Below are 13,975 nucleotides of genomic sequence, written 5' to 3' on the forward strand. Positions count from 1 at the left end.
GCCTCCCCTCAAACAAACCTTGGAAAAAGGCACCTCCACCCCATCCCACCTTGGTTTACTTTCTTTGTTTCCCTGAAATCCTGGATGCCTATGGGATCATGATTATGTTATTTGATCACATAGAGACTCAACAATTGAGCCAAGACAGCCTAATACTGCTGTTTGACATACCTTGAGGTTAAACCAAACACATTAAAAAGGTCTTGTTCTAAGGCTATTAGTTTCTGCCTCCTACTTTGAAAACTTCTGGATTATATTAATATATTATTGATATAAAAAACATTCTAATGCTTCGTCTTTGTTTCTGGGTTGTGTAGAAAAGACAAACTGACCAGTGGCAGTATGGTATGAACGGATCAAAGCAGAGAAGCAGAGCGTTGGTCAGAGATAAGCAGTCCTTCCTTGTTACACCACACAGCATATAACAGTGAAAACATTATTGCAAACAAACAAATGTACACAAATAAAGCAGTCATTAATAAACACAAAACAACAACAGAGCCAGAGGGAGTGACCACAAAGACCACAAATCCACTGTTTATATAGCTTTCTTATTTTTGGAGTTAAAATGGTTTTTATGTACTGTTTGGTCTCATTTTCAAAAACTATAAACAAGAGTTTAGAATGGCTAAATTTAGATTTATGGATATGACATTTTGCCAGAACCAAATTTATATAAAATTCTTTAGGTTTATTATTATTATCATTAAAGATAGCAAACGGTACATTTTCCCAGTGAAGAGAAAAGTCAGCATCAATGTTGTCAACACTCATACAACCTCAGCTGCGCTCTTTTTGCGCAGTGACGTGGCAGCGGACGTAGCGTCCACTGTTCCGGACACATGGTACAGAGTGGGCGTGCCCAGGGCGCTGATGTAAACACAAAATACGCCTCAAATAGAGATTAACCCAAATAGCCTCGCTGATCGGGAAGCGCTCTGTGTGCGTCGTGTGTAATATGTGTTAGAGCGCAGACAGGCGACGCCATGGACTTCTACATCAATCTGAAGGTGAATTTCAGGGGAAATTCGAAGAATTTCCTCCTGTCGGGAACCGAGACCAAGAGCTGGGAGTCGATGGAGGCCATGGTAAGAGAGGACGATAAACTGGGCGATCACCGCACACAGTCAGCCTCCCCTGCCTCGGTACTGCTCATATTGGCAACTCTCTTTTACATTTGCTACTATTTGTGACCATGGTTGCCTCTTGCGGGATTAGCCTGCCAGCTCCAGATGCTATTGCTATTGCTAGAGATGCTGTTGAAACAGCACTACCTTCATGCAGCTGTCCTGTGAGCTGTAAATATTGCAGCTGTGAAAATATTCCATCAGACTGACAGCATATACCAGAGTCAAACGGCAGGGAGGATACACTATAAGTAGTTTGTCGTCATGGAAACACTGTTTACCAGAACAGTATAACTGGTTTGATCTTGTATCTGGCCTGTTAGCATCATGGAGATCTAAGTGAGTGTTCCTGTCAATGCACTTACTAGTCTGCTGTTAATAACAGCAGCAAGGCCCAGCAGGAGCTCTTCTGAATACACAGCAATAACAATCAGGAATACTATGACACATTAATGTGGTCAGCATAATACTATAAAACATGCCTATATACTGCTGTTATATTTGATCATATGGTAAACACACAAATCACAAAATTGTAAAATGGCTTCCTAATTTCAGACCTTTTTCTGTTTTCATTTGCTGTTCATGTAATCTCATCAATCCCACCATGATTACTTGTTGTCTTTTCTCAATTCAGTATTTAATGCTGTGTGGCGAGGCGGCACAGTAGAGCAGTGGCTAGCACCGTCGCCTCACACCGAGAAGGTTCTGGGTTTGAATCCCGGGCCTGGGGCCTTTCTGTGTGGAGTTTGCATGTTCTCCCTGTGCCTACGTAGGTTCTCTTTCGGGCACTCCGGCTTCCTTCCACAGTCCAAAGACATGCACAATGGCTCCAGCCCCCCCGCGACTCTATAAGCGGCAAAGATGATGGATGGATGGATGGTGTGTGGTGGCCATGTTGGGGGTGAGGGGGTGTCTGCCTCAACTGGTTGGATTGAGAGGAGGAAAATGGGGGAACAGCTGTATACACTGTTGATAGACAACAACACAAATTCTATAAATTATTCAATTTATGCATTTTCCAAAAGTGTCTATACAGTATGTATTGTTTTCACTTGAAAAAAATCATTTTTATATCCTTTTAGTCGACAATGCAGAGTGACATCAATGAATGCTCAGATAAGCCTATAGGGGCTTTAAACAGGTAGCCAACACACTTCAGAGTTGGCTTAAAACTTGTCCAGGGAAAATACATTTCTCCCACACTTAACCTACAACAAAGCCACTTGTCCTGGCCAAGCAGATAAGCCTTAATATCAAGTCCTGTAGTATATTATTAACATTATCATATGTTTTTCATGCAAAATCGAAATAATTGGAAAGTATGACTGTAAAATAAATGTAGTGGAGTAAAAAGTAAAATACTTCCCTCCAAAATGTAGTGGATTATAGCTTATAGAGGAGCAAAAACTTCAAATTACAAGTACTACCAAATTATACTCTAGGACTCAATAATAAGGCTACCTGTACCATGTACCTAGTTATTTTCTACAAATGGCATGTTCACACACACAGAGGATAGACAGGCTTGCTTGAAGTCTCAAAACCTCTTGAGAAAAAGATCAGCTACACTGAAAGCCTGTGGTGTTGTGACTGCTGGTATCGTGTTGTTGAATGATATTAGGTCAGAGTCGTCTACTTCTGGCGATGCTTTTCCCTCTAGTTTGGGACTGTTGTCAGTGTCAGAGAGTTTTAACCCACACACTAATAAGTGATATACCTATTAATAATGCATGTACTTGATATTTGGTTATGGACCTTTGTTCCCTGTGTTTATCTTGAAGACGGGGCTTCTCCTCAGTCTGGTACATTGCCTACAATGAGGAACTCCCTAAAAGTCAGAGAACAAAAGTCTCCAGTTAACGACACTGATAACAAGACAAATTTTAAGATAATTGCCTGCATTCCAGCTCTGCTAGATGGACGCTGGTGGAGTACGTTTCTGCAGCATTGATGTATTAATAGAGCTGATATGGTGCCACACGACAATGTTACAAACTGTTGACAGCACACACCAAACTGCAAACAAACTCAGTTATAACTCTTTGTATTAATGGATTTTAAAACACTGAAGATTTTATATCTCTAAAACATTCCAAGAATTTAGAATAGTGATTTTATGTGTTACCTCATCCCAATGTAAAATCTATGGGCTGAACAGGAATGCACGGACGGGGTCAGAAAATGTTTTGGCTTATGCGCTCAATTTCCATTAAAATTAAGGATACCATCTTGTAATCTGGTATCCAATTATTTACAATACATCTATCCCATGCTTGTAAACTAGCCCCAATTTGGAGGAAGTTAGCAGCACTAGTTACCACACAGTAGGAACAGCTTGTGTAACTCAATCTGAGTCATTTGTAGCCAATGAACTGTATTGATGATGGTTATTTAATTATAGCCATGTTAGATGTACTCAAGAAATTCCTCAGTGTTATTAGATACATTTAAATACTGGCTTTTAAATGCTACAGAGGTATTTATGTTGCTACTGACAATCTGCCTGAGCTATGATTGCCAGTGTAGACAAAGTGTTACCCATAACTTTGATTAAGGACCATCATAATATGTATACATACATATACTGTATGCGTATTTATCACAGTCATTGATCTCCTGTAGCAGCAGTGAGCAGTCCAATCACTGATTGTAGAAGCTTAATAATACCTCGAATGGAAGAGACGTATCTCGGGTCAGATTCAATTAAATGTTGAACTAGTGGTGAAGCTTCAGTGCTGTTGCCATGGTTACTTACAGTTAAACAGGGACACATTAATTTAGACCTACAAACTCCTGCGTCATAGATGTCTGCTTACACTGTCCAGTTCCTACAGGTTACTTTTCCGCCAATGAGATTGGAGAAGTTGTAGTGTCCATGGTAAAATGCAGGAAACCAGTAGTAAGTCATGGAGTTATTTCACACGGTAAAGTGTTGCAACAAACAGTAATATGCAATGAACAAGAGAAATCTGAATCTCGCACAGTTCTGAGCCACTGAGGGGGTCACACACCATAAAACAATGTAATGCGGAAATCAATGCAAAAAATTCTAATTGCATTTTACTAAATGCTAAATTGAGCATGTGTTTTACCAATGCATGTGGCCATAAAAGGGCGTAGGTTTGGTGTCAACATTGGTGGGAACTCAACAACCCTGCCACCCCTCCAACACAAAGAGCATTTTTTAATGCTGTCAGTTGAATGGTTTATTAAGATAATTGTATATTGTATATATTGTATACAATTGCATATAATGGACAGTACAAGAAAGAAAAACTGCAAAATGTCAGTGAAAAATATTTAGGAAGATAAATAATAGATGATAATATAATATATAGCCTACAATAGGTATTTACAAAATATATACATTGCACAGATGATGTATGTTACTTATATAAGATCTGTGTTTCATTTAGATAAAAATTATACAAACTTTAGGAAATAACTTAAGTTAGAACTTTGAAATAACTTAATGGAAAAGAGAGAAAAATCAAACAATATGTTTATATTCAGTAGTCCTACCAGTGCTGCAGTTCTCCTTTTCTACTTGATTTCACATTTAAAACCAGCTCCATCTTGAGCAGCTACATCAGTAAAGTGCTGCTAATCCACTGATGCATCAGTAAGGCTGCTGACGTAAGCTAGCTCTAGCAGGTTTTCATTTTAAATCAATGTGGCTGCTGGATCGTTAGTTTACTACCTAGGCAATAGAGGAAAGGGAGTCATCTGAAATAGTACCTTTTTCTCCCATGCTTATGGTCTGGACTGACAGCACTGATAATGTACTGTTGTTAACACACTGATCTGCTCTCACCTCCTCTGTCTGGCAGTAAGTGTGATATTTGTATGTGACATGAGATGCAGTTTCAGCCAATCAAATGCTGCCATGTCTAATTGGTTGCCTTGGAGACTTATCCTCATGGAGGGTACATCATAATTATCTAATGAGTTCACTCCAAACAGTGTAAACGAGTTCACTGAAATACTGGTAGGGACAATTCTATCCTCCCAAAATATAACTCATTGATTTGTAACTGTATCCTGATTGGTTGATTTCTAGCCGTATTCTAATTGGATGATTTATAACTGTATTCTGATGTGTTCTGATTGGTTAGTTGGTTTGTAGCTGTGTTCAGATTGGTCGATTTGTTGCTATATTCTGAATGGTTGATTTGTAGCTGTATTCTGATTTGTTGCTTTGTATCTTATTTGTTGATTTGTAGCCGTATTCTAATTAGTTGGTTTGTAACTGTATTCTGATTATTTGGTTTGCAGTTGTATTTTGATTTGGTTGTTTTCAAGCCATATCCCAAATTATTGATTTTTTGCCGGATTGTTATTGGTAGGGATGGGTACCGAGCTCTGGTATTGAACGGGCCCCGAGGCTACATTATTCAAGACTGCAGTATCAATAAGCTGCAAATAATAATATTATGCAAACACAGCCCCATGTCACAACTGTGACAAATGTTGTGTATGTTCAAGTTTTTTTTTCTTCCTCAAAAAGTATCGATAAGACTACCATTAAAGTACCAAATTGATAAGCAGTATCCGTAAGAGTAGTAGTACTGTTAACACCTTAACGATACCTATTCCTAGTTATTGGTTGATTTGTGCCTCTTTTCTGATTGGTTTGTTTGTAGCTGTATGCTTACAGGTTGATTTCTGGCTATATTCTGATAGGGTGGTTTCTATCTGTATGCCAGTTGGTTCATTTGTAGCTGTATTCTGATTGGTTGATTGTAGCTGTATATTAATTGGTTGCTTTGTCCCTGTATTGCAATTGGTTGGTTTGTAGCTGTATTCTGATCACAGGGTTTTTCCTGGCTGAAAATTAGGCGGGGGTGGTACTAAACCGTATGACCGGGGGGTCACAATATTTATATATCCTTTATTATTATCTCTCCAGTCACTGTGGGTCAAAGCCACTCACTCTATGCTTTTGAGAACATCTGTGAAGATAAATGAAAAGTGATGTTAAAATCATGTAAACACTGGCTTTAAAAGAGATGATATTCACTTGTTTGAAGAGCTGCAAAATCAGGTTGCCGCCTCCTTCTGCAGGTAGAAAATCCAGCGCATTGTATTCTTCTTCTTTGGCAATTTCGGATCCCTCTGCCTGATGCACAGATTATGATACAGTGCCACTACATTGCCATAGTGGCGTACAGTAGCAATTGCAGTTACAAATGTCAAATCCACCAAGTACTGAGAAAACAAGTAGGCCTACTAGGATTTTGTCAGGAGGGGGAGGCGGCACGAAATTTGACGGCGGCAGCCGCCTCTTGATTTGTATCTGTATTCTGATTGGTTTATTTGTAGCCGTAATCGATCGGTGGGGGCAGGCATACACAAATGACCAAATGAGCAGTTGACAGTTGACAGCAGATTTTACTTTCAAAACCTATTTATTGGCTAGCCAGTTGAAAATGGCTTTTATCGCTACCATTGAACTTTTACAATATATATCTCAGCCATATACAATGTCAAGAAAAATAAATACCTTTGGTTTGTGAAAAATAAATGTTACTTCAACTCTAACCAGTTGAAAATGTAAAAAGTAAAAAATAAATAAAACAATAACATTAAATAAATAAAAATAATAAATAAACATATAAAGATCAGCTAGATGGGGCTGTAGAGTCAGTGGCAAAGTTTGCACCCAGGCTCATCTCTCTCCCCTGCACCTTCACCCAGCTCTCTGCTCTGCTCTCCTCCACTTTGTTTAACAACTCCTCCCTGTTTAATGTTACTTGTCTAATAAGATTACATTAAAAGTGTGAGTAACGTAACGCTAACAGCGTTATATAGTTTACACTCACATCACATCTGATTACAAGTGTGAACATTAAAATACTATTTTTTACCGAGTCGGTAAAAGGCTTATGATAGGCTACCTGACTAGTGTCTTCTTCATCTGTTGTCTCTATCTGTTGTATCTGAACAAGCTCATCTGAAAATGCAGTCAGAAGTTAATACATAATGACGTGTACATATTAGCTTAATGCTATCAATTAGTTTACCCAAGTTAGCGTCACTGAGTTGGCTAATAAGTCTACCTTTTCTCTGGTAATTCGCTGCCTTATTCTTCACGACTACACTTCTCTGACTCTGACCTGGTGCCTGACGTGATGTCACTTTCAAAACCGCGCTCTCGCGAGTAATTAACTCCAATAGGATCCCCCAGCCACCCCACTCCCTCCCTCCCCTCCCTCCGCTGTTGCGCTCATCATCACACAGGCTGTGCTGTGAAGGTGCATTTGCGACAATTAAAAAAAAAAAAAAAAAAAAATTGAAGGCGTGGTGGCTATGATTTAGTGAATGAATGTAGAGGAAACACTGCCATGTGTCAAGAAAGAATGTGAAATATAGGCTTGAAGTCCTGGGATTTATGGTTCATCTCTTACAGCCACAGTTACCAGGAAGAGTTCATTTGTCTGAGTGCTGCTGAGTCACAGACATCAGACTTCAGTTGTTGTTTTGCCAAACAGACAGGTGTAAGTTGGTTTGCTGTACAAAGTTTAGCATTATCTGTTTTTCATTCATAATGATACAACATGAGCTCTTACTGGTTCATGTGTAAGCATAATGAATGCTACCTGGATACAGAGTTCAGCTCTCAGCCAGTAAAGTGGCTGTACAAGTGAGGGTGGGACCCACTCCCTGGCCACTGCTTCCTCCGGCTGAGCAGGGATGGACATGAGCCTTTGAAACCACTTTCATGATGCCAAAGACAAATGCACAGAGAGAGGGAGGGAGACGAACTGTGCTTTCTTTGTCCTTTGGCAACTGAAGCAGTCATGAGCACCCCCTCTTCTCACCCATTTACCCACATACACACTCACATATCTCATTTTAGTCACTGACGTCATCTTAATTGAAATTGAAATTATGACCACTTTATCTGAGTCCTTAGCCTCTTATTCTGTCATCCTTTAAGAAAAGCTGCCCCATCATCCTTATCAGCTCTTTCTTTGTTTTGTGTGCAGGTGAAGCGTTCCTATGGCCTGTGCAGCCTTCAGCTGACCTATCTGGACGAGGAGAACGAGGAGGTGACAGACTCTGTTTGTGGTCACTCTATTCTTATTGCTGATTCCCCACTTATTTGCCTTCCTGTTACTTTAAAGGGGCACTCCAGCAATTAAGTATTGTACTTCCATAAAGTTGGAGGACTTACAAGAGATTAAAAAACACAATGGTCAAAATTGGTGCAACAGGCTGACATATCCTGACTTTTTATTCCCTGATAAAAGGTGAGCTGTATGATCCTACAGTTCCCATAATGCAACTCAACAGCGCCTATATTTAAACCTTTCCCGCCTGTTAAATGCTAATTCAAATTTTTACCAATTCTGTCAAACATTTAAAGTTTCTAAACCCAACATGTTTTCCTGATGACATCATCAGGGTTCTTTTCAATTTGACAAAGCTCCTTCAAGACATATAGCAGGTTTTAATATGATAAGTAGCATTGCCTGTGATTGGTAAACTGACCCTCATATGTAACATTGATGGAGTGGCTCTTTAATTACTGAAACTATATCACCCAACCAATAACCAACTGACACCACTGTGAAAATGTTGACATATTTACATCAAATAAGCTCTACTTTCTTTCTTCAGGTGTCCATTAACAGTCAAGGTAGGTAAACAGACAGTAAACTGCAGCAGTAAGCTGTGATATGCTACTCAAATCTATGAGATTTCAAATAAATTAGTATGAACGTCACATTAAAAATGGATCCTTTTTCTTTTTCTTATTCTAGTCGAGTATGAGGAGGCATTAAAGGTAAGCAGTTATTTATATACTTATGTTAAGTTCTGTACACCATGTTTTAGCTCAGCTCGTGTTACCTGTTTAAAATATGACTAGTAGTGACTGCTGGCTGAGTTCAATTACAGTATTAGGCACACACAACATGCAGAACACGAAACCACTTAAATTGTTTCTCACATCGATAAACTCAGTCCTGTAAACCTCAAGAGACAGATTTGCTTCAGCAGGTAACAAGTTACCTGTATTTCTCTCACTGCAAGTGACTCTGTTTTTTGGGAACATTTGCAGCAAACATGCATGAGTAGGAATCCATCAAGAAACAGCGCAAGCAGGTAACACAGAGGATGAGCTGGCAGCAGCAGGAACAGAAGCACTAGAACTGGCAATGGGACTTTCAATCATTTCTTGAATCGGAAATTTTTTATTTCCTGCCAGGTCATTTCCCAGGTTACATTTCACAATTTAAAGGAAAATCTGAACAAATTCAAATTTTCAGGGCCCAAAAACACAAAAATATGCGATTAGCCCAGATTCACATCCAGGAGCACTAATGAACCAAGTGACTTCAATGGCCTTGACACGACCCAATGACCCCTGGGTGTCCCCATCACTCAGTCCGAGCTGAGAAAGCCTCTTGGATGCGACGTGAAATGTACATAGTATTATAGGGTAGGGTAGAGTATTAGGGCCATGCATGAGAAAAAAAATGAGAGGAGGAAGATTTTTTTTCATCATGCACTTTGAGAAAAAAAAGTCGAAATGTCAAGAGTAAAGTTGAAATTAGGAGTAATTTTTTTTCATTATGCACTTTGAGAAAAAAGTTGAAATGTCGACAAAAAAGTTGAAATGTTGAGAATAAAGTTGAACTGACTCAGAAGAGGAAGATTTGTTTTATTTTGTATTTCAAGAAATAAGTCGAAATGTCGAGAATAAAGTCAATTTCCCCTATCATATTTCGTGCCTCTGTCAGAACGCAGTCGCGCTGGGCATCCTCCCAAAGGGCGCAATGGATGTGAGTAGTCTGCTATTACTTCGGGGTCATTGTTTGTTCTGTAGGCCTCCATCCACATTACATAGCGACTTAAACAACCAATACAACCATTGATAGCAATGCTGTACAGCTTCAGATTATCGTAGGAATCCATATGCCACAGCGTGTTGGGACCTTTGTTGTGGTAATGCCTTTTCCTACTGAACAGATGCAGTTTTCGGCACAATCTCTTCAAAGTCTTAATGCTGATAACCACAATGTGTTTATGAGTCTAAAGAGAAAGAATTTCTTTGTCGCTAAAGCTGTTTCTGAAGTACAATTTCACCAGTTCATCTATACAAGTCATTTTTTAGAGGCATACGTACTGTTTGATATTGTCTCTGTAGCGTTAACGCCATATTTTAGAATTTACTCTAGTTGAAATGGGGCACCAGTCCTCTGGGAGGACAACAATGAATTACTTCATTGCCAAATTTATCAATCTCATATCGGAAGCCATGACTTCTCGATTCAATGGATCTCCAGTCTCTACGTCAAAAGAATATACAACATGACAACAACTGGGTGTAAATAAAGGAGTTTATTAACTAAACTACTATCTACAGAGTAAATGCAAGGTGTAATAATCATAAAGATGAAAATAATAATGAAATGAGCAGTGTGATGAGTTGGCAATGGTGGGAGAGAATATGTTATGGCTATACACTATGGCTATACAGCTAATGATACTACATCTACGAATTAGGTTTGATGATTAAATATTGCTATTTTTCGACATCAACCCAGTCATGAGCAGAGTGTTAAGACCGGCCTACTGTGAGTTGCGCTGTAGCTGAAGACCCTCGGCTGGAACCCAGGTGGCTGTGGATTGGAGTGGATGATGCCGTCCTTTATATGCTCCACCGGTGCTATTCTTACTTGGATGAGCCAGGTAGTTACATGAGGATTATGTTATTTGATTTCTCAAGTGCATTTAACACCATCCAACCCCCCATTCTTAAAGACAAACTGGAAGGGATGGGGGTGGATCCCTGTTTCACATCCTGGATTGTGACAAGACGACCACAGTATGTCAGGCTGGTTAACTGTGTCTCAGGGACAGTGATGAGCAGCATTAGGGCATGGCTCCGTTCCTGTTCACCCTGTATACGGCGGACTTTACATACAACTGATTCCTGCCATGTCCAGAAATACTTGGATGATACAGCTATTGTGGCGTGTATCAGGAATGGGCAGGAGGAGGTGTACAGGGATCTGACGATGGCCTTCAGTGAATGGAGTGACAAGAACTGCCTCCTTCTGAGCACCTCCAAGACCAAGGAGATGGTCATGGACTTTTGGAGGTCTAGGCCCACCCTTCAGCCAGTCAACATTCGAGGGAAGGACATTGATGTGGTGCACACTTATAAATACCTATAAATACCCAGGTGTGCACCTGGACAGTAAACTGGACTGGTCCCTGAACACGGATGCCATCTACCTGAAGGGGCAGAGCTGGCTCTTTTTCCTCAGAAGGCTCAGGTCCTATGATGTCTGCAGAGAAATGCTGCACGTTTTATCAGTCAGGGGCAGCAGTATGTCCGACATGAACACAAAGAGACTGGACAAGCTGGTAAAAAAGGCTGTGCCTGGCAGGAGTCTGGACTCACTCGGGACTGTTGTGGAGAGACGCATGCAATGTAAAATGGAGGCCATCTTGAACAATACGAACCACTCCACAACATTCTGGCAGGACAGTCTCTCAAACGTCTCATCTCACTGTGCTGCAGAACAGAGAGGTTCAGCAGATCCTTTATTCCCACTGCCATCAGGCTTTACAACACCTCAGCCAAAGGTGGACTAAACTAATTATTATTGTTTATTTATTATAAACTGTTTTTATTATTATTATTATTATTATTATTATTATTATTATCAACATTGAGCTAATGGACAAATGGATTTCCCCTAGGGGATAAGTAAAGTATCTTTTTCTAGTATTATTTTCTTATGCACCTAATTTTCCATTCAATGCTTACATACAACTTACATAGAACATAGGCGTTAAGCCTGGCCCCAAGATTTGTTTTGCACACAATTCTCTACAATTTAAATTTAAGCACATACTGATTTCATTTATTTCCAACCCTGTGAGGTAGAAATGCTACAGCTTGGCATCCGCATGTGCAAGTGCACAATGTTTACTCTAGAATTGATTACATTTTGATAGATAGGAAAATGTTTGCACTTACTCAGACCACAAAATTCCACATTATTATACCTGATCACTGTCCTGTCTCCTTTTCAGTGAAAATGGGTGACAGCTAAATTGGAGATTTGACCCTCAACTTCTTAACATCCCTAAATTCTATGAGTACGTACGATCACATATCATATTATTTCTTGAAACCAATGACAATGAGGAAACCTCTTCTACCTTATTATGGGAAACATTTAAGGCATATAAAACGGGGTGTGTAATTTCTTTTCAGGCTTCCCGAAAAAAGATGACAAAGCAGAGCAAGTGGAACTACAATAACAAATAAGCGAATTAGGTGGCGGAAAACACGCAGCAACCTTCTATTGAAAAATGTAACAATTTCATTACTTAAGTATAAACTTAATCAAATGCTTTCTAAAAAAGTCAGCAGAGCAATTACTTATATGAAACAGAATTTGGCGATAAACCCCAAAAGTTACTGGCAAGGCAACTACGTAAATTGGAAAGTGATCGAACTATACACCAAATAAAATCACAGACAGGTAATATCCTTACCTAACCCTAAAGAAATAAATTAAAGTGTCCAACACTTTTATGAGGGGTTATATATGTCTCAATCTACTGCCTCTCTGAGGGACACAAAAGAAGTGAATGTGAACTACCAACACTGACTCAGAGTGAGCATAAAGTCCTGAGTGCAAAAATTACATGTGAAGAAATAAAACAATCAGTTGGAATGCTCAGAGACAGCAATATGGTCCTGATGGGTTAGGTAACAAGATGTACAAGAAGTTTAATGATTTACTTGCCCCCTATCTACTTAAAATGTATAATCAGGCACATAGCAATGAGAAACTACCACAAACCCTTAATGAAGCAGTCATAACTGTAATCCCAAACAAAAGCGAAGGATTTGGAGGAGGTTAGTTCATATAGGCCAATCTCCTTATTGAATACAGATCAAAAGATCTTGGCCAAAATACTTGCAAGAAGACTAAGTCCTCTAATGGGTAAACTGGTGCACACTGATCAAATGGGTTTCATCCCTAGGAGGAACTTCTTTCATAACCTCAGGCGCTTCTTTAATATTATGCATCCCCCTATTAACAAATCGTGCTACAAACACAATCCTATAATACACAATTTAATAAGAATAAGGAAGCAACTAGCAAAACATTTTAAATGTAGAACATTTTCATTTTTGTTGCCAATATCAGCAAACCCTTCTTTCCCTCCATCCAGTTTAGACGGGGCCTTTGACATGTGGATAGAACTAGGGATACGGAATGTAGGAGATTTATACATGGATGGGACATATGCATCCTTTCTTCAACCCTCAACAAAAATATGGGTCACCCAAAAAACATTTTTTTCAATTCCTTCAAGTCTGAAATTACGTTGAAGTACATCTTCCCCAGTTTGAGACTACTGGACCAGGCTGGCTGGATAATTGCATGAAAGAGCCTGTGGGGTTAGAATTTACAATATCATATATATGTGATACACTTCAAAATCTTAGTTGCCCAACTACATCCACCATAAAGGCAGAGTGGGAGAAGGGATTGGGTGAAGAGATACAAAATGATATTTGGGATGATAGCCTGGGTTATATTCATACATGTTCTATAAATGCACATCATTGTTTAATACAATTTAAAATCATACACAGGTTACAATACTCAAAGGAAAAACTACATAAAATATGTCCTGATGTCTCTCCTGTGTGCGAAAAATGTGAAATAGGAGAAGGTTATTTCATCCACAGCTACACCCTTTGTCCCAAATTAAAAGGTTACTGGAGGGATGTCTTTGCATTTTTATCACTTGTACTGAAGGTTCAGATAGAACCCAACCCAGTTTTAATAATTCTGGGTCCT

The 13,975-nt window shown here is 39.3% G+C and overlaps 1 protein-coding gene across 4 annotated transcripts in view; it reads left to right on the forward strand.

Annotated features, from left to right (window-relative positions):
* Window positions 1–864: 864 nt before the first annotated feature.
* The window catches only part of nbr1b (NBR1 autophagy cargo receptor b), a 62,536-nt gene continuing 49,425 nt past the window's right edge, over window positions 865–13,975 (forward strand). For 3 of the 4 annotated variants that reach the window (XM_023422844.2, XM_023422847.2, XM_023422846.2), the window contains exons 1-4: window positions 865–1,145; window positions 8,120–8,182; window positions 8,754–8,772; window positions 8,897–8,919. In XM_023422844.2, coding sequence (XP_023278612.1) covers window positions 987–1,145; window positions 8,120–8,182; window positions 8,754–8,772; window positions 8,897–8,919 — 264 coding nt within the window. In that variant the 5' untranslated portion in view covers window positions 865–986. The remainder of the gene's footprint in view (window positions 1,146–8,119; window positions 8,183–8,753; window positions 8,773–8,896; window positions 8,920–13,975) is intronic. The other variant, XM_023422845.2, reaches the window with a different exon arrangement.

Source organism: Seriola lalandi, unplaced genomic scaffold (genome assembly GCF_002814215.2).
Source record: "Seriola lalandi dorsalis isolate HSWRI2012SDOR001 ecotype SW California unplaced genomic scaffold, Sedor1 jcf7180002054686, whole genome shotgun sequence".
Classification (NCBI taxonomy): domain Eukaryota; kingdom Metazoa; phylum Chordata; class Actinopteri; order Carangiformes; family Carangidae; genus Seriola; species Seriola lalandi.